This window comes from Solea senegalensis, linkage group LG12 (assembly GCF_019176455.1).
Source record: "Solea senegalensis isolate Sse05_10M linkage group LG12, IFAPA_SoseM_1, whole genome shotgun sequence".
Taxonomy (NCBI): Eukaryota; Metazoa; Chordata; class Actinopteri; order Pleuronectiformes; family Soleidae; genus Solea; species Solea senegalensis.
The window spans coordinates 4,501,858-4,523,656 of record NC_058032.1 but is presented as its reverse complement, the minus strand read 5'-3'; the positions used below and the strand labels follow the sequence as shown (position 1 = coordinate 4,523,656).

At 38.0% G+C, this 21,799-nt stretch overlaps 1 protein-coding gene and 1 non-coding gene across 4 annotated transcripts; both read right to left on the bottom strand.

The window, feature by feature from the left end:
- Window positions 1–4,551: 4,551 nt before the first annotated feature.
- On the bottom strand, window positions 4,552–20,442 carry bod1l1 (biorientation of chromosomes in cell division 1-like 1). Of its 3 annotated transcripts, none has more exons than XM_044040603.1 (31): window positions 20,212–20,442; window positions 18,945–19,069; window positions 18,651–18,841; window positions 17,138–17,635; window positions 16,814–16,963; window positions 16,522–16,676; window positions 16,281–16,377; window positions 15,826–15,952; window positions 15,664–15,727; window positions 13,756–15,571; window positions 13,577–13,641; window positions 13,293–13,416; window positions 13,020–13,124; window positions 12,891–12,934; window positions 12,753–12,813; window positions 12,553–12,617; window positions 12,387–12,471; window positions 11,810–11,868; window positions 11,640–11,715; window positions 11,442–11,488; window positions 11,184–11,340; window positions 10,578–10,642; window positions 10,435–10,495; window positions 10,203–10,255; window positions 9,876–10,064; window positions 9,547–9,667; window positions 9,344–9,423; window positions 9,170–9,266; window positions 8,917–9,052; window positions 7,429–7,500; window positions 4,552–5,527 (listed from the first exon to the last, which is right to left on the bottom strand). In XM_044040603.1, exons 1-31 carry the CDS (start codon window positions 20,326–20,328, stop codon window positions 5,404–5,406), a joined length of 5,226 nt encoding a protein of 1,741 aa, XP_043896538.1. In that variant the 5' UTR covers window positions 20,329–20,442; the 3' UTR covers window positions 4,552–5,403. The 3 variants fall into 3 exon arrangements, with proteins under 3 accessions (XP_043896538.1, XP_043896539.1, XP_043896540.1); XM_044040604.1 differs by having other exon boundaries at window positions 9,547–9,675; window positions 9,884–10,064; XM_044040605.1 differs by having other exon boundaries at window positions 12,753–12,810.
- A 730-nt stretch (window positions 20,443–21,172) lies between these two features.
- Window positions 21,173–21,254, bottom strand: trnal-aag. The gene has a single exon. It is a non-coding gene; the product is annotated as a tRNA-Leu (tRNA).
- Between the last annotated feature and the right edge of the window lie 545 nt (window positions 21,255–21,799).

Sequence of the window (21,799 nt, the reverse complement as noted above, 5' to 3'; positions counted from 1 at the left end):
TTAACAAATTCATCCTCCGGGCCGGATAGGACCCTCAGGTGGGCCGGTTCTGGACCACAGGCCTTACGTTTGACACCCTTGATTTAAAGTCTATTTTCACTCTGTCAGCCACAGTGTTTGTTGTGGTGTGAGGAAAATATCACTTATTTAACATGTTTTTGGGGTAAACAGAAATCAGCTTAAATGTTCTACTTTTTAAAATGCATTTATGTTTTTGTTTGAAAAATTAGCAGAAGCCAATATTCTGAACATCTGTATAAAATAATTAAACAGTCAAATCTGATGAAATCACACCTCAACACATTTAATGGTTACTTTCATTATCATTTGTTAAAATAATGTCACAAAACAGTACATTTCCTTTAATTCAAGCCGTTTCCCTTTTACTGCTTCAAATAAATGCCTACATTTTTCTAAAATTGTCTCTTAATCAACTAATCGCTTATTAGCTACTGACAAATTCAGTGTTTCTCTACACATGTTTAAATATTTAAGACTGGGAAAATACTTTCAGAGGCTTTCAGGGTGAAAATGTTGAATTTAACATAAAAGTAGTTACTTTAATGGGTCTTTTTTTTTGTCTTATGTTGCAAAAATGATGCGTTTCACATTGTGAAGCTAAAACCCGTGTTGTTGTTTTTTCATTATTACGTCTCATACGATGCTTTTATAACTTCAAACTGAAAGTATTTGGACCACTGAATTCCACCTCCAGTGTTCGTCAGCAGAGACATATTTCAGGAAAATCTCTGAGCTGTGTGTGTGTGTGCATTGCAGCTTCGGATGCCACAAGTTCATCCACATCTCGACTCAACTGCACAACTATTCTAATACTGCAGAAGAATGAAACAAAAAAACAAAAGAAAACAACTTTAAGACTATAAGCCACCACCCCTCCCTGCTCCCTGTCATTGGCTATTTCTACGCCTCTCATATGAAGCACTTCTGACGTTAAACACCTGTTAACTTTTATGGCTTGAGAGAGGGTTGGCTGAATGAGAGAGCATTATATTCAGCGCCAGCTAGCCAAGCCAAATCCCCAGTAGAGGAAAGACCACTCCCAGTGAAGCAGCAGCAGCAGTGAGGGGTGAGGGGGTGAGTGAGCCCCCTCACTCCTCACTGCTGCCTGCAGGATCCCCCTCCACTCACAACATGCACTTACCTCTATTCCAGTTGACAGCTGCGTGAAACCGCCTCCTTCCCTCAGCTCCCCACCAGCAGACGCAACTCAAAACCAAAGAAAAGTGAAGTGGTGTGATGAGGTCTCAGGCAGGTCACGTTGTTGCTGTCGTCTTCATACATTTTGATGTGCGAGACCCCGAATGACCAGCTAACCTGCCCGTTAAGAGGTGTTGCGGAAGCTCCTCGAGTGTCTTTAATTTAGGTTTTATTGCTGGATCGTGCACCAAAATCTTGAATTAATTTACCTCATATTTCAAAATGTTTTGATGTTTCTAAAGTACCAACTAGGAACAGACAGGGAAAAGAAAAGAAAGCGTTTAGGTTTTCAGCACCTGATACTTGGAATAACATTAACATTAACATTTACTGACCCTAAAAGAGTTAAAGGTTCTGGGAAATGTTCAGTAGTCAAAGGTTTTCTGTGTTTTAATGGTTAAATAAAAGGCAAAATATGGATTTCTAAGTTTTATAAGAGAAGTATTGAAAACAGTGCTTTGTGTACAGTACTTAATATAAATAAATTCAAGTGTAAGCCATTTTGTCTCATACGTTTCTCCATTTTACTTTTAAACTCAGGTTGAACTGACCGTACAGCAGACTTTAAAGTCACCACTCCTGTCCTGTTGTAGGTAAGTTTCCTTCATGAGGCTGGCGCCAGTGTCACGGTGTCTGTAGAAATACAAAGAAAACTACAGACAGACATTGGAGTTTTAGGTTATACTTATATATATTGTTGTTGTATTTGGGTGCATTCATATTTTAAGGGTGTTAAATATGTTAAAATGTGCAAAAGCAGTGGAATGTCGAAAACACGAGGAGCATGAAGAGCTTATAAAAACATTGTGTTCATTTGTGACAAGTAGAGATTAATTAAAGACGTTGAACTGATTAACCGACTAAATATTTTATGATTCCAGGTGTTCAGCTGGCAGAATTTGCACTTTTAATATCTGTAATTAATCTGCATTAATTCCTTAGTTTCCTTAAAACAAAGCATTGTAAAAGTGTCATTATTTTTGTTTTTATGTAAATGTGTAAAAATAATAGAAGTAGTAAAAGTAAAAAATAGAATATGTGCAATATTTAGAACATTTATAGTGATTTCTACTCCTTTTGAGCAACGTTTATCAACATTAATCAGTATTTTGTAAAAAAAAATAAGGGATGATGATTGTAAACTTAGTTTATCAGTTTATTTTTGACGGATCAATGGACTTCACTGTATCAGGAAATGTCAATGACGACAAAGACTTTTGGTGAATAAAGCAGAAAGCAAATGTGGAAGAGTTAAGTAAAAAATGACAAATAGTCGAAGTGTCTGAACTTTTTCAGAATCTTGCTGTGAGGTCCCTGCTAAACTGGTGCTGCTATTAAAAGTGTCAGATGTGTCTTCGGCGGCAGATGAAAGAAAAAATAATAACAATTTTAACTACAATGCAAATGACTCTAATAAAAAAATGGCTTCTCATGTTGTTCCAGTGGCATCAGAGAAGTGAAAGGAGCAGCTGTTTGTCTGCCAGACCTGGTGGCAAAAAAACGAAAGCTGACCCAAACCTAAATTAAATGAGACATTTTGGGCTAATGTTTTAAAGGCTTTGGATTGCAGCATCAGGAAATACCTGAGCGAGGGTACACACCTTGAAGGAATCAAAATTCAGCAATCCACAGGAATGGTTGGGGGGGGAAGACTTCCCTGGATTCCACAAGTTCAGGTGCAGCAACTAAAGACTCCTAAAGACTGATAATGAAGGTGGAATATTTCATTCTGAGTTTGTCAGTTTTATCCCCCATTAGCAGGCAGGAATGTCCTCTGCTCGTCTACAATCCGAGGTGATTGGTGAACGTCTTTTGACTATTTACACGTTGCAGACAGCACATCCATTTAGGAAACAGAGGAGATAAGGCCCGAGACATAATAGGGGTGAGTGAATACAATTCTGTATATTCTGCGCTGGGAACTGTTTTTTATCTTTTCATAAACAAAGAGATACACTCACACACACACACGTTTTCCTTTAACATGAATTTTGCTCAACTGAACTGTCGTGTGTCAGGTCGGATCTGGACACAAGTGGCAGATAGTGTGTGTGTGTGGATTCACTGCATGTTGTATAAAATCAAAGGGAAATATGATTCTATCATGGCAGGTTTTGAAGATACTAAATCGATTTAACATGCTTTTCTTTTTTTTAATCTCATCTTGACTGGATTATTTTCAACAGTCTTTTTACCTGCCTGAATAAAAACATCTATATTCAGGCTCCAGTTAGAACAGAACTGAGCTACCAGGCTTTTAATCAGCTTTGCCTCTTCCACTACATTTTATATTTTGATTTTAAAGTTTAAAACATTTAACGGACGGGCAACTCCTATGACAGAGAAGATTCCTTTATATCACAACTTGAAATATTTTATTTTATTTAATCTTTCTGGGTTTACTTAACTCAGGTTTTCATAATTTATTATGGTTAATTGTTTGTATCATGGTTTTATTATTTTTATTACTGTGGATCTAGTTATTTGTGTTTTTTTTTTTTACGTCATTTACATTTGTTTCAGGGCTGCATCAAATCATTATTTTCATCATTGATTTATTAATTGACTGACGATTATAAGTTGTTTAGTCCATAAAATGTTAGAAAATGTTGATCAATGTTTCCCAAATATGAAAATAACGATGTTCTCAAATGTCTCGTTTTGTCTACGAACCAAAATTATTTATTAAAATTATTTCTGTCATATGGAGCAAAGAAACCAGAAAATGTTGTTTTAACTATTTAAAAAACACAATGAATGAATTATCAATATATTTTATACGATTAATTTAGAAATCGTTACAGCTCTACTTTTGAATTGTCTATAAAAATAAAAATAAATTGTTATTCTAACTAAAATATCACTGGCTTCCTAAAAGCCTGAAAGGACAGAATATACAAGATTAAGATTACAATGATAGAATTGGCCGATGATCATCTACAGTATGTATATATGCATCACCTGCAAGTGAAACCTTTTTTTACCTTTACTCTGCTAATAAGAAATGTTAATGTGTCGATTATGATGCAAGACAAAGAGATGCACGTTTAAAGAAAAGGGAAAAGATAATGTGAAGTGATCACATTAATAAACGGCTCTACGACCACACTGACGCACCGCTGACCAGCGCTGAGCATTACACTTCACAGTTGTGCATACTTATACATCCTTTTCTGTAAATGTGTGTCAGTGTCTAACAGTAATAATCAAATGTGCAGTTATTTAATTTACTACGAGTGCCGTGACTATTTGTTGTAACACATTTAAATTATGAGAAACACAAGACGTCCCTCCCGAGGGTTTCGTGCAGGGGGGAAAAAAAACAAACACAAGTAAGAATCTAAAGTGATTTATACCTTCTTGAAAGAACGGGGGGTGGGGGGGAAAGATATTCACATTTATGAAGTGTCTTTACACTGACAGGATTATTCTGCACATCTACTCAATTCTACAAGAGTAAAAAAGAAATCTGTGGGTGTAAATATGTCATGAAAAAAGACCCAAGTTATTCAGAAACTGCTCGTGTTTTCAGTGACTAGCACTACTGTTATTACAGAGAAATACAAACCTTTAACCCACTGGAACAGTATACGTATATAAAAAAAAAAAACATAAAAAATAAGGAAGGAAAATTTGTTCATTCACAGAATGAATATTAAATAATAAAACTCATAATGAATCCAGGATGATTCACGATGATTTCTACATCTAAACATGTTTGGACTTGCGAATCAAAAACGATAAAAAATGACTAAAGGTGACGTTAAAGTCTCTGACTGACTTGACGGCCAATTTCAATTCATCCTCTTCATCTCAAAGCTGGTCTGGGCTGCACATTAGGCCTTTGATTGGCCCGAAATACTCTGGTTTACTGGGCTTTACTGAATAAACGCAGGAATGACGAAGGCTGATCCAAACCATATGGGCGTAGTGCGGTAGAAAGTATTCTGGGGGATTTCTACACAGATCCTCAGGTTTACACTCCACCATCAGAAGAGAGGGAGAGAGAGTGAGAGTATAATACTATCCAGAGCTTTTTTTTAACTATGAAGCACAAACAGCTTTACGTGCTAACTCACTGCAAAGCTTCTCTAACCCTCAACAACAAAACTGACTTGGATATGTAGAAGAAGAAGGGAAAAACACACACACACACACACACACTGTCCGCTGCTGTCGCAGGTTTCAGCGTTTAGCTCTCTTGGACGGGGGCTCCTCCGATTTCTGTCCTCCCCGGGTTCGCACCGCAGGGGGGCTGGCCTCTCGTTTACGACCCCCCTTCGCCGCCACTGCCTGGCCCCTCGTCCCGCTGCGGGAGGTACACAAGGAAGCGAATCAGTACGTTTGTCTAAAGTGTCAAATGAAGTGCCGTACAGGTTTGTCTTTGTTAATGCGAGAGTTATTCACATAGCAATGACTAGAAACAAGCACAACAATGTGTCCGCACACAAACTCCCGAACAGAACAAACAGTGTTGAGGGTAGATTTTTAAAATTTAAGGATTTAACAGCAATAGTTGAAGCTAAAAAATGAACATGTGACTAAATCTGCTTTTTTTAAAACTACAAATTAAAAGAAAACAAATCTGTCAGAGAGTCCAATTGCATTTTCTTGCAGGTGATAGAGAAAACGATGACAAACAAAACATTTGCATAATCCAGTCATAGACATGACCACAAACGCGTTTGCTCAGGAGACACAAACAGGTCGACAAACATAGTCTGAGTTTTCAAAGATGGGAGGAATTAATGAGAGCTGAAACAATTATTATTGATTATTAATCGATTACTAAATGAATCGTCAACCATTTTGACCATCCATGAATCGGTTTGAAGCTTTTTTCATTATTAAAAACAGGATTTCTGATTGTCTTTTTGCTCTGTATAACAAAGAAATCATTAAAAGTGAATCACTTCCAGGTTTGACAAACAATGATGAACATTTTTTAACGTTTTCTGACATTTTATGGCCCAAACTATTACTTAAGAAATTAATAAACAGATTAATCGATTATGAAAAGAATCATTAGTTGCAGCTCTAGAATTAATACCCACAAAAGAAAATAAACGAGCACACACCTTTTTGAAAATAGCACTAATGGAATAAGTTTAAAGAAATAGTTTTAAAAACAAATTTATGTCTTTCAGTCGGCGCTAATAATTAATGAATGAAACGAAAATAAAATTAAAATAATATTCAATCATATTTTTTTTTCCTGGAAACATTCCCTTGTTTCAGTGTAATGTGTTGCTAATGTTTTCCTGTGTTTTTTTTTTACAAACTCCTGGTGGTCAAAATTTCCATCCACTGACCATTACTAACACGACGTGTTTTTCACCACTGCTCGGGAAAAAAAAACAAGTCATGAGAAGACATGACGCTGCTCTTTAGAAATCTCATTTCCTGTGTTTTATTTCTGGCGTTCCACAGAGCAAACGACAACACAAACTAATAAAATAATTAACCCACTTTGTAAAAAAGTAGGGCTGCAACTAACGATTATTTTCATAATCGATGCATCTGTCCGTTCTTTTCTCAAATGACCATTTCTGTGTTATTTAGAGCAAGGAAACCAGAACATATTCACACTTAAGAAGCTGAAAAATCAGAGAACTGATTGATATATATATTTAGTGTGTATTTGTGATAATCTATAAGAGAAGATTATGGCTTACATTCATCAAGTTCATTGAGCATCTTTGTGCTGTGACTCAGTGCAGAAGCAAACATGCTCTATATATGATTATACACCGACATGCAGTGGGAAATAAAAATACTACTTATTTCTAAAGTGACAAAAATAAATCAATTTATCTTCTTTCTTTTTTTTTGTTAAAGCCTATTTAAGGCTTTCTGAATACTCTGGATTTGTACTTCCATTATACACAAAAACATGTACCTCCTCAAACACTAATATATCACCATAACAAATTATTCGCAAGTCTACTTATTTTTTATTGACCGTGACTCTGTGGCTGTAGTGTAATTCAAGATATTTAATATACTTTCCCCCTCAAGCTCAGGCAATGCAAAAAAATGATTTCTTACTTTAATTTTGTGCATAAATAACTCCAAAAAACATTTAGAAATTCCGGGAAAATGTTTGGTAAAATGTCCTCTTTCACAGAGCAAAGACCCAGCAGTCAGATTTGGTCGGATTCCCCCTTCAAGCGGGGTTGGTTCTGCTGAACCTCAGTGAAACAAACTCACCGCGTGCCAGCTGCGGTCTCGTCTTTACCGCTCTGTCGACTTGCCCGGGTGGATGGTTTACTTGGCTTGTTTCTGAGAAGCAATAAAAACAAATATGAAACAACAGTTGTTACTTCAGCACTAAATCTCACCGGGTTTCATTTAATAGAATGTGACAGTGATGATGCCTCCTGGGTGCTTCAGAGTGCAAACATGCAGCGCTAAAATAATCAGAGAGTCATTCATCACGGCTGACTTTAGACGACCAAGGGCGATTCAGTGTCGCACAGTTTACAGCTGCACAAATGACTTTGATTTCGTGACACATTACAGAGCCGTTGTCTGGTGCTTTTTCTGCAGGTGCTCCAGTCATTTTGTTGTCGTTTTTTTGTCCATTGTTTAGTTGGATATAAAATACTGATATCACAAACTCAAAGTCATAATGCTTCAACTGTATTACAAATGTTCTTCTTCATGGGAGAACAGCCCACAACATGACTTGGCTAAAATGCTATTGCTGATTTCTTATTTACATTTTTCATCCTGTGCATATTGAAACATGAGATATAGGTTTTTTGGATTCTATCTGGGGTTTTTTGGGTTAGGGTTAGGTTTCATCCGTCCGATATCCAATCCAGTATCATAACGGCTCATCCCTATCAAAATATCCAAATACAAAAAGACTAATGTTACATATTTTGCGGAATAGTGCAAGTACGTCAGTCAAATCCATATTTTTACTCAAGGTAAATAAATCATTTAGGGCTGAGAAAAGAGAAAATCTTAGTGTAATATACCTTTTTTATATAATTTCAATATCGATATATATCACAATATAAATCAAATACATTTTTTTGTCAAGGTTAAAGGTAAGGCGATAGAGCTTATATATAATATCTTGATTTTTTTTAGACTATACACCTATAAACATGATATATCAGGATATGAAGCTGCACACAGGTCTGATTTTCTTTTTAGGCTCTTTTTCTTCTTTTGCCTTTACACTGTGCAATGATGTATCATCATCACAATAACAAGTTTAAGGTATAGAGTTGTCCGTTTCAGGTCAAAGATGCAACAGACGAGCAGTGAGAGGTGTATTCATGTTTGGTCACTGTCAGAAAGCTAAAACAGTAATATTGTAACTAATGATTTTATCTTTTAAATTAAATGCATGAATGTGTGTCGTGTCCTGATTCTGAATTTGTGTGACAGCGACAAGAACCAGGTTTATTGCCACGTAAAGTTCACACAATACTAGGGACTTGCTCTGGTCAGTGGTGTGCATATAAAGACGGAGAGATAAATAATATGAGGAAAATAAAATAGTTAGGGAACGAGTTATTTACAACAGAGGGAATATAATTGGAAACAAAAGGGAATATAATTTAAAACAGAAAGTCAGTGCAACATGAGACCAATACCAGTGCAAGTCGTGCAATATGAAAACAATAATGTGTCAGACAGAGAGAGAGAAACGACTCTTGTGTCCATGATCAGTCAAAGTACCTTTCAGCCTCCAGGCGTGACGCTAACCGCGTGGTCGCTCTGGTCGCAGTTCCTTTTCCTTCCTCTCCGTCCTCCTCCTCCTCCTCTTCGTCATTTGGCTCACTTTCTTTGTCTTCAGCTTTTTTGTCTTTTTTATCTGCAAGAAAAGGATAAACAGTTATGGAAACCACACTGGTTACTGGAGGTGTTTTTTAATGTGAAAGCATTTTTTAAAAAAACTTTTCACTAAATTCAATTCAATTCAATTTCTAACCTGAATCATCAGTGGCTGCTGCTGCCTTTGAAGGCCGCCCTCTCTTTCTCTTTGGAGTCATGTCCTGGTCCTCCTGCTGCTCCTCCTCCTCCTCAGCCTGGGAAGATAAGAAAAACAGGGATTTATTTAAGAATCACAATGTAAGTCATATATAATGACTATTTTACTACATACATCGTCTGGTTTCTTCTCACTGCTGCTCTCCTCTTTAACTTCCTCTTGTTCCTCTGACTGGCTCAATGACAGAGAACCACCTGGAAAAAAATAAATATACAGTACAGAGGCTGTAATGACCAAAGAATGAACAGCTACACAGGCAACTTTTACTCATATGTGACTGATAACAAGAGTTTTTGTATTCTTTGCACATTTCTTACCACTGTCTTTTTCAGACTGCTGCTCAGTTTGTGCCTGCTGACCGTTTTCCTCCTCTTGCTGACAGATTTCCTCCTCTTGTTGACTGTTTTCCTCTTCTAGCTGACCCTTTTCCTCCTCTTGTTGACCCTCTTTTTGACCTTTTCTTCTAGCTGACCCTTTTCCTCCTCTTGCTGACTGATTTCCTCTTCTAGCTGACCCTTTTCCTCCTCTTGCTGACTGATTTCCTCCTCTTGTTGACTGATTTCTCTCTAGCTGACCCTTTTCCTCCTCTTGCTGACTGATTTCTTGTTGACTGATTTCCTCTTAGCTGACCCTTTTCCTCTTCTAGCTGACTGATTTCCTCTTCTAGCTGACTGATTTCCTCTTCTTGCTGACCCTTTTCCTCCTCTTGCTGACCCTTTTCCTCCTCTTGCTGACTGATTTCCTCTTCTTGCTGACTGATTTCCTCCTCTTGTTGACTGATTTCCTCTTCTTGCTGACCGTTTTCCTCCTCTGTCTCTTTTTCGACCTGGGTCACCTGCAGAATGATGTTTGAATGCATATAAAGACACACCGAATTTAAAATACAAGTAACAGCATGTTTTTATTGCGGGGATAAAGTCATACAGAGTTTTGTGCAAACCAGAGTCTATTTTAAATAAAACAAAAATCTCACCTCAACAGTTTCCTCCATTTCCTCTGACATTTTTCTCTTTACTGCTGATTTACCTGACAAAGAAATGTGATTTTTGTTGACAAATCAGCCAAACAAAATAAGTTTTTCTCAAGATTATAGCATGAAGCCAACCCTCCAACTATAATTATCAGTCAGTCCTTTAAACAGAGCAGTGACTAAAAGAATAAGAGGGAAAGTGCAAACATGACTTTAAATGAAAAAAGTATCTTACGTATGTCAGTGGAGTTCTCTGAATCTTCATGGGTCTCTGGTGCATTTTCTTCCTCAGTTTTCTACAAATTAGGAAAAAAAAATTATTTGAATATGTACCCAGTATACATGTTTGTACCTGGTGGAATAAGCACCGTCTCTTACCTCTTCCTCCTCTGCTGGTTTGTCTGAAGAGGTTTGATCAGCATTGTCCTCATCTTTCTTCTCATCTTAAGTTAAAAATAAAATAAATGCTACTTTAAGCTGCCTTGTAGTAAAAAATGTTCTACTCTGAAGTACAAGATGTCAAATAAATTAAATCCACAAAAGCAAAAACTGCCTACTTGACATAGCTAACAGTCGGAGTCTGTGTTTTTGTTTGTGTGAACAATTTCCATTTTTATCATGAATTATTTTGTCACATATTTCAAACCTCAAAATTTAATACTTGGCTGATGTACACCACAATAAAACAGAAGGACAATAACCAAGTGTTCAAAAAACATATTCATTCTTATGGTCTGTATTTAAAGCAGCTTCAAGTACGTCATTAAGACAGTACAGCTTTTACAATTCACCCATTTACACCCATTCATCATCTGTCATACTCATTCACGCTCTACCTGAGTTATAGCTCTCATTCCAGATTAAAAAAACGAATTATCACTCATTTTAAACGATATAATTAGGAGATTAACACATTTTCCAATCAGAATAATTTTTTCAAACCATAACAATGTCCATATCTCTCATTTGTCATTAACAGATTACCAGCAGTGGTTTCTTTGGTTGCAGCTTCTGAACGTCGTCTCCTGCGGCTCGGTGTCTCCTCAGTCTTCTCAGGCTCCTTGGAATGGTCCTTCTCCGTCTCCTCGGTTAATCTAGATGATCTTCCCCTGCGAGGTGTTTTCACGTCTACAACCTTCTCCTGCTCAGTTTAATAAAAAGAAGTTGGTAAAATTAGATGGACGTTTGACAGCTGTTTTCTTTACAATGTCATAATTTGAAAGGAGGGACGAATGCATTTACCTCGACAGACGACTGCTCCATACTTTCGTTTTCATCTCTCTCGTCACCTGATCAGTTACAAACACATTTTTTTTTTCACAGAAAAGAAAGAAGTTTAGTTGCTACATTGTACAATCAGTGAACGATAACATTGCTTTCTGAATGGATTATATAATTAAAAATTCTTCCTTTTTTATTTTTGATTCAAGGCCAATATACCAGATTCTTTCACAGCTGTAACTTTCTGAGTGGACAGTTTTCTTTTCCGTCTTCCTCTTCCCTCCGTCTTCTCTTCCTACAAGACAGAAAAAAGTGTCAGCACAGACAGTTGTGTACGCACAGGAGCTGAATTTAATACAGTACAAAGGGATTGTTCAGGGAAAAGTTACCTTTTCTGACAGGTCTGATCCTTTCTCTTCTTCCTGGCTGTCTGTGCTGGAGATGTTACCTGAGAAATAGAGAGGAAGTGGAAATGAGTGGGACCTTTTCTGCAAAACAACACGTGTCTGTAGAAGATGACTTGATCTCCTACAGAAAATCACACCTTTCTCAAACTGTGAATATAAAAAAAATTACAACATTCAGGGCATTAGTTGTTCCGACTTTTTGAGTGTCCAGGTTCTCTAAGAGGCAGAATCTGGAAAACAGTTGTTGCAGCGTTACCAGATTCCCTGAAACGACTTCAGTGTCGTGACTTCACTTGTTGTCCATTTAATAAATATAAATAAATAATAAAAATGTATAGGCAGTACCTAATTTGCCGGAATTAATCTTACTCAAACTGTAGTTCAACATGTGTTGATGTCTCAACTCATGCAATAAAACTTTTGACCCAACATTCTTTTTTCCAGTCCGACACTGTGTGAATGCAAGATATAATACAACCCTCAGACACGAAAACAAACAATGCAGATACAACAGCCAAAAAGAAACAATAGATGTGGATATTTTTTGATAAAAACTCACTGATTTGTTTGACAAGTTTGGGCTGACACTCGGCTTCACCTTCTCTGACCTCCTCCTCCGACACCTCTGGAACGTTGGTTTCCATCTTAAAAACATTCACAGATACAAAGATCAACACCCAGCACGGATACACGTCAGTGGACATAGATTAAGGTTCAATACTTACAGGCTGGACATCACTTTTCTCAGCTGCAACACTGTCTTCCTCCTGTGTCTTTTTCTCAGATTCATCTAGATGTGAAAATAAGCTTCATTATAATATTGCTTTATTTCTACCTTTTCTTTAATTCCTTTAAAATTTAAATTGATACTTTTTAAAGCAGATATTTATTCACATATTTGGATTTGTAAGTAGAGAAAATGTACCCTCATTTACAGCCGTCGCGGACTGGTTCTCCTCAGTGACCGACTCCACCGAGTCATCCTGCTGAGAGATGATTGAACAATTTTAAGTCCCGCTTTAAAATTTAAGACAACGATTGTTAATGTAGAGTATTAACTCACCTCTAAGCTTATGTTTGTGACTGGAAGATCCGGCTCACTTTCATCTAAAATAACGACAACGTATTAAATACAAAAGCAAGAAGAAAATATTCATTCATTTCAATAAGCCACACATTTTTAAGCAGTCACCTTGTTTACTGCACATTTCAGAGTCTTGTTCAGAGGCATCGCAAACAACAGAAGCCATGTTTTCTCTGACTTCTTCTGTTTCTGACGCAATAACATCAGCAGCAGCTAAAATATTAAAGAAAGTAAAGATGGAGACAAAGATTGGTCAATGCAAATGTCTTTACACAAACCACACCCTTCACACTGAATGTCACAGAGAGAAATATGTGCAAAGGTGAAGGACAGTAGGAAAGAAAGTGAATATAGGGTATATTAGTTTGTTTGTTTTTTTACCTTCTTTATTAATTGCTGGTGATGCCATTTTATCCTGTGACTGTGTATCAGGAGTCATTTCAGCAGCGTTAGTTTCATCCTCGTTCGATGATGCCTGACAATCATTAGAGGTCGTGTTGTCACCCTGTGAGGCAATTTTACATTTATTTATATTAATGAATCAACAAGACGTTTACTAGCACCATTAAAATAGTTAAAACTCTCAAAATGAAAAGACGCTGCAATCATTTCTCTGTAATATAGTATTAAATTAATCGCCACCTAATTTGATAAACAGAAATTACCTGTGGAGGAACCGCCTGAGAGGTTTCAACATTTGACATGTCCATTTCTTTCTCTTCCAACTCTTCTGTTAAGAAAAATAAATAAATAAATAATAAAAAATTAAAAAATATGTATAAAGCATTTGTTTATGAAAACATTCTGACATTGTAGAGATTATCATTCACTTTTATCCTCATACCTGCACTGTTTGGTGTTTCCTCCATGAACTCAGCTGTCTGTTGAGATGGAGTCGACGACATCTCAGTGGCTGCGACCTCAGTTTCAGGGGAAGGCCGCTCTTCCTCCTTAGCTGCAGCCATTTCCATCGGTTGTGGGACGGGCAGATTCACCTCTTGTTCTTCCCTTGAACAATGACTTATCAACCTGGAGGACATTGTGCTGTCCGGATCCATGGAGAGCAGAGTCAGAGCTGCCTCTTTCATTTTCATATCAGCTTCCTCAAATGCCATCTCCGCAGTCACCTCCTCTTGGACGCGCTCTGTTGGAAGCCTCATCTCTGCCGAGGTACAAACATCCATGAGAGTCAGCAGAGCATCGGCCTCAGCCGGCACAGAGGGCAAATCACTGAGCCGTGACTCTGTTTCTCCTTCAGGTGGTTCGGGGGTGATGTCACTTAAAGCATCGCAGGTGTCGTCTGAGAACGACGTGGTGACGGTGGTGGTGACGGGCTCAGAGTCTGTGCTTGTGTCTGGGAGAAGAAATTGTTTCTTAAGTGGCTCTTCAGTCTCAAGACTCATGGCGGAAACAAAAGTCTTTGCTTCCGATTTGTCAACGTTTTCTAGGTTTTCTTCTACGGGTGCTTTCTTCTCTTCTTGGGCATCAGCTTTCTTTTCTGAGACTTTATCTTTCTTCTCCACTTTTTTCTTTGCACTCTTATTTTCCGATCTTTCATGTGACGGTTGTTCAGAGGTTTTCCGTTGTTCCTTTGCAGTTCCCTCTTTTTTCCTATCTTTTGTTGTCTCAGGTTTGCTGGTAGCTGCGCCCGATGCACTTTTGACTTCTAAACTTTGAATTTTCTTATCAGTCTTTAACGGAGTCTTTGATTCAACTTTAGATTTGGATTTTTCCAAGAGTTTTCCTTTCTCTGTTGGTTTGACTCTTTTTGGATCTTTGTCTGTCTCGGAGCTAGGCTTGTTTGACTTCTGGCTGTCTTGATCGAGTTTAATCTTGTCCTTTTCACTATCTTTACCTTCAGTTGTAGATTTGGGCTTTTCTCCTTGCCTTTCCTCAGGGCAGCTCTTTGATCTTTTCAGGATATCCTTGGAGTGTTTCTCCTTCTTCTTGCTGCCGTCTGGTCCAGGCTCCATGTCAGACCGATCCTCAGAAGAACCGGCCGACTCGGGTCGAAGCAGCTGCTTGAAATCACTTTTTGCTGAGGTTTTCTCTCCTTTTGCCTTTTCTCTTTCTTTGCTCCTGTCTTTGTCCTTTTCCTTCATTTTTTCCTTCTGTTTGTCCTTGTCTTTCTCTACTTTCACAGCCTCAGTGGATGGTGCTTTAACCTTCTTTGCCTCTTTAGGACCCTCATCAGCTACACCTTCAGATGACTTCCCTTCTTTTGAGTTTCCTGTCATTTTCTTGTCACTTTTAATCTTGGGTTTCTTCTCAGCTTTTTCTTCAGTTGCCAATTTAACGCCATCCTTCTGCTGAGATTCCTCTGTCGAATGTTCAGATTTCTTTTCCTGCTTTTGTTTCAGTTTGGCACGTTCATCTGACAGGCTGCGCTCCTTCTCTTTGCGTTCTTTAGAGTAAAGTTCTTTACGGGACAGGCGATCAAATTTTCCAACCGAACGTTGTTTGAGAGCCTCCTGGGAGCCTTGCTCCAACTCCAGGATGAAGGAGTGTGTCCGGCTTTTGTCAGACAGCTTCTTGGTTTCACTGGAATCTTCCGAGACGCTGCCACTTGTCCTTCTGTGCCTCTCATCAGATGATGCCGACTCTGACAGATTCCTAATCAATTTTGGCTGTGGGGTCTTGGAGGTAGCAGATTTCACTTCCTAATTTTGAGATAATCAAACACAATGTTGTGTTTTACAACTCAACGGTCTAAGGATAGATGGTTACTTTCCTCATGGCAACTTTCACGTACCATTCTTTTGGATCCTTCTCCTCCTGTGTCTCCTTTCTTCTTGCTTGCAACATCTCCCTCTTTTCTGAAAAGGGGAAAATGATACATTTGCAGAGTGTACATCACAGAACTTGATTGTGTTGAGAAGCAGCTATATGAATTTCAGTCAGTTTCTGCACATACCTTGAGTCTAGTTTCCTCTTCCTGTTGAGAGCCATTTTCTTCTCCAGTACTTTCCTCTCTTTACGAGCTTCTTTGGCCCGGGGACGCTCTGGCCCAGCAGAGCTTCCACCCTTTTGTTTTTTGTATTCTGTGTTGATCATAACATTCCAAAATGTTGTGAAAACTACAGCTATTACATCATCCCAACAAAACCTGATGATTAAATCTTCAACATGTTTAAAGATAACTGTAATGGCCTCAAATGGACCAAAGACATTCGATAAACATTTGAGGTTGCTGTATTGATAAAAATATCATGTGTCCCTACTCTTTTGTAGAAAAAGTTGGGGATGGACAGAATGGGCAGAAAAGACAAGATAACAAATGACATGAAATTACTAAATGGATGACTGTACCATCTAAATTTAAGCCCACAACTCTAAAAGCATTTGAAAGCAAACATGAGACAGAAATACCTTGTTCCTCAGCCTGCACTGCTTTCTGTTTACGCTTTTCCTCCATTCGTTCTCTGTTCTGCTGTCTCTTGAGCAGCCTTTCTTCTTTGTCCTTTGCCTGAGATCACAGTCAAGGACACGAGAGACACAGCAATGACAGAATCACAAAAACAAAGAACGACTTTACGATGAAGGACTATACAATATATCATCAATTCAATCAATTTACCAAAGGAGTAAAGCCTTTAATAAGACAACTTACAGCATTTCTGCGACGTTCCTCCACGGTGATTTCATCATCCGAGTCACTATAGTAACGAGAGTAGAGGAAGGGCTTGTGAACATAAGCTTTGCGGCGAGGCTTGTGCTCCTCTCCTCCTGCATCTTCAGTGGTGTCGTTCTGTTCTGCCTCTTCACCTTCATCAGGTGAAAGATAGTACAAAAAAAAACATTATTTCTCAAATTCAAACATCTGTAGTACAGGCCATTTTTCACACTTTTTTTACTTCAGTTACATTTCATAATTTATATATACATGAGTAAAATGTTCAGACCATCAGGTGGAAGCTCCCCTTCTTCAGACGAGTCAGACATCAGCTCGTCATCTTCACTTTCCTCCTCAAATGAGGACAAGTCGCTGGTGTGGACGGAGCTCACTGTGATGTCACTCAGACCCTCCAGATCAGAGTCCTCCAGAGAGTATTCTGCAGTGAAAAGGATATTTACTGAATACTTATCAACACAAGTCATCTCTATTTTTAGAAGTGAAGAATATTCATTATGTATTATGGTTCATAAGATGTCATGTCCAGAGAAAGTACGTCTAATGCAGCTTGAATTTTTGTAAATACATGTGTGCAGAGGATACAGCAGCTCACCTTCCTTTATCCTCTCTTTGGCCTTTTGCTTGGCTTGACTTGTAGAATTCAGGAGCTCATCGTCCTGTTTCTCTTCTGAGGGTTTTCCAGTGAATCGGCTGATGACGTAGTCTCTGTCCTCCTTTTTCTGCTCCTGAGCTTCTGACTCCTCATCCTCCATCTTCACGTCTTCTAATAACCCCTCCTCTCTATCCAAATCCATCTGCTCCTGAGTGTCCTCTGTCTTCACTTCTAACATTGAAATCTCTGATGCTTCCTTCATTTCCTCTGCCTCTTCCACAGCTTTTCCTTCATGGTCTCCATCTTCTTCCTCCACAATACTCATTTCCTGATCACTCTCCTCCACAAGCTGCATGGGCTCATCTGAAGCTTGACCTTTACGACCTTTCTCTGTGCCTGAGCTGGCTCTGACACTCGCCTCCTGATTGAGCGAAGTTATCGTATCCAGGATGGACATGGCATCACTGGCTGCAGTGGTAGTTGGAGCAGATGTCGACGCTGTGAAGAGTCAGAGACTGTTTATTTAACAGATACTTCCACTTGTTTGTGTTTTAAATCTCAATACAGGAGTATGTAAAGAATGGATATTCACTCTACTCTGAGAAACAACATCTGTGTGATATGCAGTATATTATAAATCCTGGAAAGATAAGTTTTTTCCCAAATATTAAAACACTTTTCTCAAAAAGTTGGCACAACTTCTCAAAAGATTTATGCTTATGTCATACAGAGCATCAAATAAAATTGGTGTGATACCTGTATGTTTAGGTTAAAGAAGAGCCACGTTGGATATTCAAACGCTTACAAGTGTGTGCAAAGATTTTTCTGTTTTCTCATTTCAGTTAAGTATAGAGGTTTTGGCACAAAAACTAAACAAAATAAAACACATGAATACAAAACAAATGTTAGCTATTTTACATGCTCAAGCTCAGTCATTTCACCACCGCAAACTTACAATGAGAAACACAACAAAGAAAATCCGTACACAGATACAAAAAGGTAACAAGAAATAGATATTAAAAGTGACTTGAGGCCTCTTTTATATCCTGTAAATATAATTGTTCTAGGAGTGAGATAACTTGTAATCAGGTAGGTTTAGGTGAACAGTGTGTTATAATAGGCAATGTGTATCTGCAAAATTGTGATGGAGAATAATATTATGCGTGTGAGTGAGACTAATGGGTATGTGCTTGGAGTTTAAAAGTCTGTAGTTGTGGTGTTGATAGATAATCTTCACATGTTCAGAATTGTGTGCATAGTTCTCTGTATAAAATGGGGGGGGAGTATAATATTTACAGGATCAGTAATGTAGTTTGAACTACGGTAGCTTTGTGTTTTGAAGAATTTCAAACACGATAGTTGTTCTCTGCAGATCAGTGTACACTTGACAACTGCAGGGAGGGACCTGCATCCTGACCATTTTACGTTTAAAGTGGGAAATTATGTCTTTAACTTTTCTTTGATGAATAGCAAGAAATCAAAAACTGTCATTAGGACTTGAAGCACAACATACCCTGCTCAGGAATGCTGCTGTCTGGTTTGATCTCTGTTGGCGGCGGTGGGGCTGGCGGCTCCTCAGAAGAGCTGCCAGGTGACAGAAATTCTCTGACCACCCTCTCCACTTGTGGCCTGAAGATATGGTTGACTTTGGGATCCACCACCTGGGCAACGATCCTGTCCACTCCCTGTTCCAGCATGCCAGATCTAAGACAAAGAGCTTAATGTAGTGGGTCTACTGCACCAAAGAACTATGAACATAAGCAGAGATAAAGAAAAGATTTAAAAAAATCCTTCCATTCACACTTACTGTAGCACAAGCTGTCTGATGTTGTTCCTCAGCTGGTTTTTGTTCAAATGTGGGCTCCATGTGTGATTAGAGAGGTGATTAGAGACAAAGTTGTCCACTCTTTGTTTCAGGTTCAAGTAAGCTGGCTGCAAAAGAAAAAGCAAGAAAATTACCACTGCTGGGGAGGTTTATTACTATCTGCTGGATACAGGTACTTTTCTAACTAACTTCATCACTTATCCACATTTTCCCTGGTGGGTAGGCAGCTCAAGTGCAAATTGTTTTGAAACTGAAACCTTTATATCCTTTATCAAAATTCATGTTCACCCATTGTCTGTGTCCAAGTGACATTTTTTGATGACAATCGCTGCATGAGGAATTGTGTAATGGGTCATTATATCACTTTGTGGATTAAAAATGTCTAAAATTTATTAACAGCTACCTGGAGTCTAACTTGAATACTATAGAAAAATGTCACGCTATGTTGATTTAATTCCTTATACAACCGCTACCAATAATACTCAGAGAACCAAATTAGCTACAATGTGTGGATATCAAAATATCTGAGTATGGGCATTCTTAAACATATATCTATCTTCAGTAGGAAAGACAAAACGTTTTAAGAGACAGGCTAACATACTCTTGTACTTGAATTGCACTGAATTTACCGGCAATGAGGAAACATCTAATATAATTCATCAGAGCTGCAACACCTCATTGATTAAATGAGTAGTAAATTAATCACAAACTGTTTCACTGATTTCAGCTTCTCTATGACAGCAACAAAACTGTATGTATTCTCTTTGTTAGAGGATATTATCACTCTGACATCAATAGATATTTCAGTGAATGAAACAATCTATAGTTGCAGCCCTCTGGTACATTACCAATTAAAATAATAATAATAGATACAGCACTTTAGAATCAAAAACTCACACAAACATATGGCAGAAACCTTTAATGCTTTCGGTGTTGTTTGTCCAGTATATAAAATATGAAACCCCAGGTAATACAAATTATCCTCAAACGTTAAAAAATAGTGGAATAACTTTCTCTTCCACATCAAGTGTTAAAGTAATTGCGGTGCAAAATAAATGGAAATGGATAAACGTCAGGGGCATCTGATTTTCCTGCAACGGCAGTAAAATAGTGTACTGGGATTTAACAGAGATTTGTTTAGTATGCTCCAGCATTTCAGTCCCATACATTAAATACTTCAATGACTATATCATAACAAATACACGTTATATAAAGATGCCATCAAATTGTATTTTGTTTACTATTTTACCTTCGTATCAACGTCTGCCAAACAGTCCCTCCTGAACTGGTCGAAGAGTCCCTGTGTTTTTAAATGATTGACGATCATTGAGACCAGCTGCGGGTCTCCGGGAGGTAAACCAGCCATTTCCCAGTGAAGGTAACTTTACTTTGACTGATTAAATAGAATAATACTAAACAGACATGGAGTAAAAACGCGTCCTGAACGCTGCAGGTTTTTGTTGTGGCACTAGAAGTTCAAAGTAGCTCTGAAACGGAAGAAGATAAACGTCATGGTCATTTGAACCGGAACAACTTCAAAAGAGACATTTGTCCTTTCGCAATAAAAGCTTTAAAAAGTAAAACAGTTACAGGCGATAATTCAACAAATGAAAAACAAACTAGATGGTTTTCAACACAAACATAATCTGATGTAGACATATTTTCAGTTAATTGTTATTGTTCAATAACTTGATTCTTTAAACTTTAGTACAAGTTTTCACTAACTGCCTTTTAAATAAGCCTGTTCCACTTAGGGTATGGTTTATTTCCATATGTATCATTTTTGCTACGTACGTAATTTGGCAGCTTTTGAGATCGACCAGATATTTATATTTGAATGATTTCAGTTTCATAAAAGAAATGTAACTGAGTTATTTGGCGACCTCCAGTGGCAAAAAGACAAATCCAGACACACTGGCCTTAGTTGCACATAATTACAGTTCACAATTAGCTTGATAAAATACTAATGGTGTTCCGGACCGAATTAGTAGTTGTTATGAAGTAGAGATGATAAATTATCATCTTTTTTTACTTGTTTCTCTGTTGTCAAGTGCCCCGTGTTACATCTGGTTTTCAAAATAAAGTGTCCTTTCTTACACCACTCAAAGGCTATCACAGATAACACACACGCACACATTGAAAATACAATTCAGATTATTATTTTTGCGTTGATAAATACGAAACGCTCAACCTTGAAAACGAAAAGATGATGGCAGCGGTGGGATTCGAACCCACGCCTCCGAAGAGACTGGAGCCTTAATCCAGCGCCTTAGACCGCTCGGCCACGCTACCGTGTGACGTCTATAGAGAAAACATAGATAATGAACGAAACAGAAATTCCTAACTCACATAGCGACAATCCTGCTCAGCTTTTTTTGTTTCAAGTTGATTCACCGTCATTTTTCCGAGTTACAAGAAGTGGACTAATGATACATGTGTTAAAACTTGTCAAAATGGCTGCAATGGGACCGATTGTTTACCAGCAGTACGTAATATAAGTATTGTGGCTCACTAGATGAGCCATGACACGTGTAGAAATGTTTCACACCTTGAGAACTACATTGAAAATGACTACAAAACAGTCTCAACCAATATATTTGTTGATGCCATCTGATTAATAAAACACTGGAATTAGTAAACACTTGGGGATCATACAATTTAGTTAGACTTGTTCAACTACACAACACTAATATCTAATCAATCATATTGGCTCCAACATATTTGGGTAATAAGACCAGTTTTATGATTTAGGGAGAATGGTCAGAAAAAGAGAAATTATCCATTGAGGGAATTGCCTCCTTGATGCCAAAGGTCAGACAAAGACTAGCCAAACACAT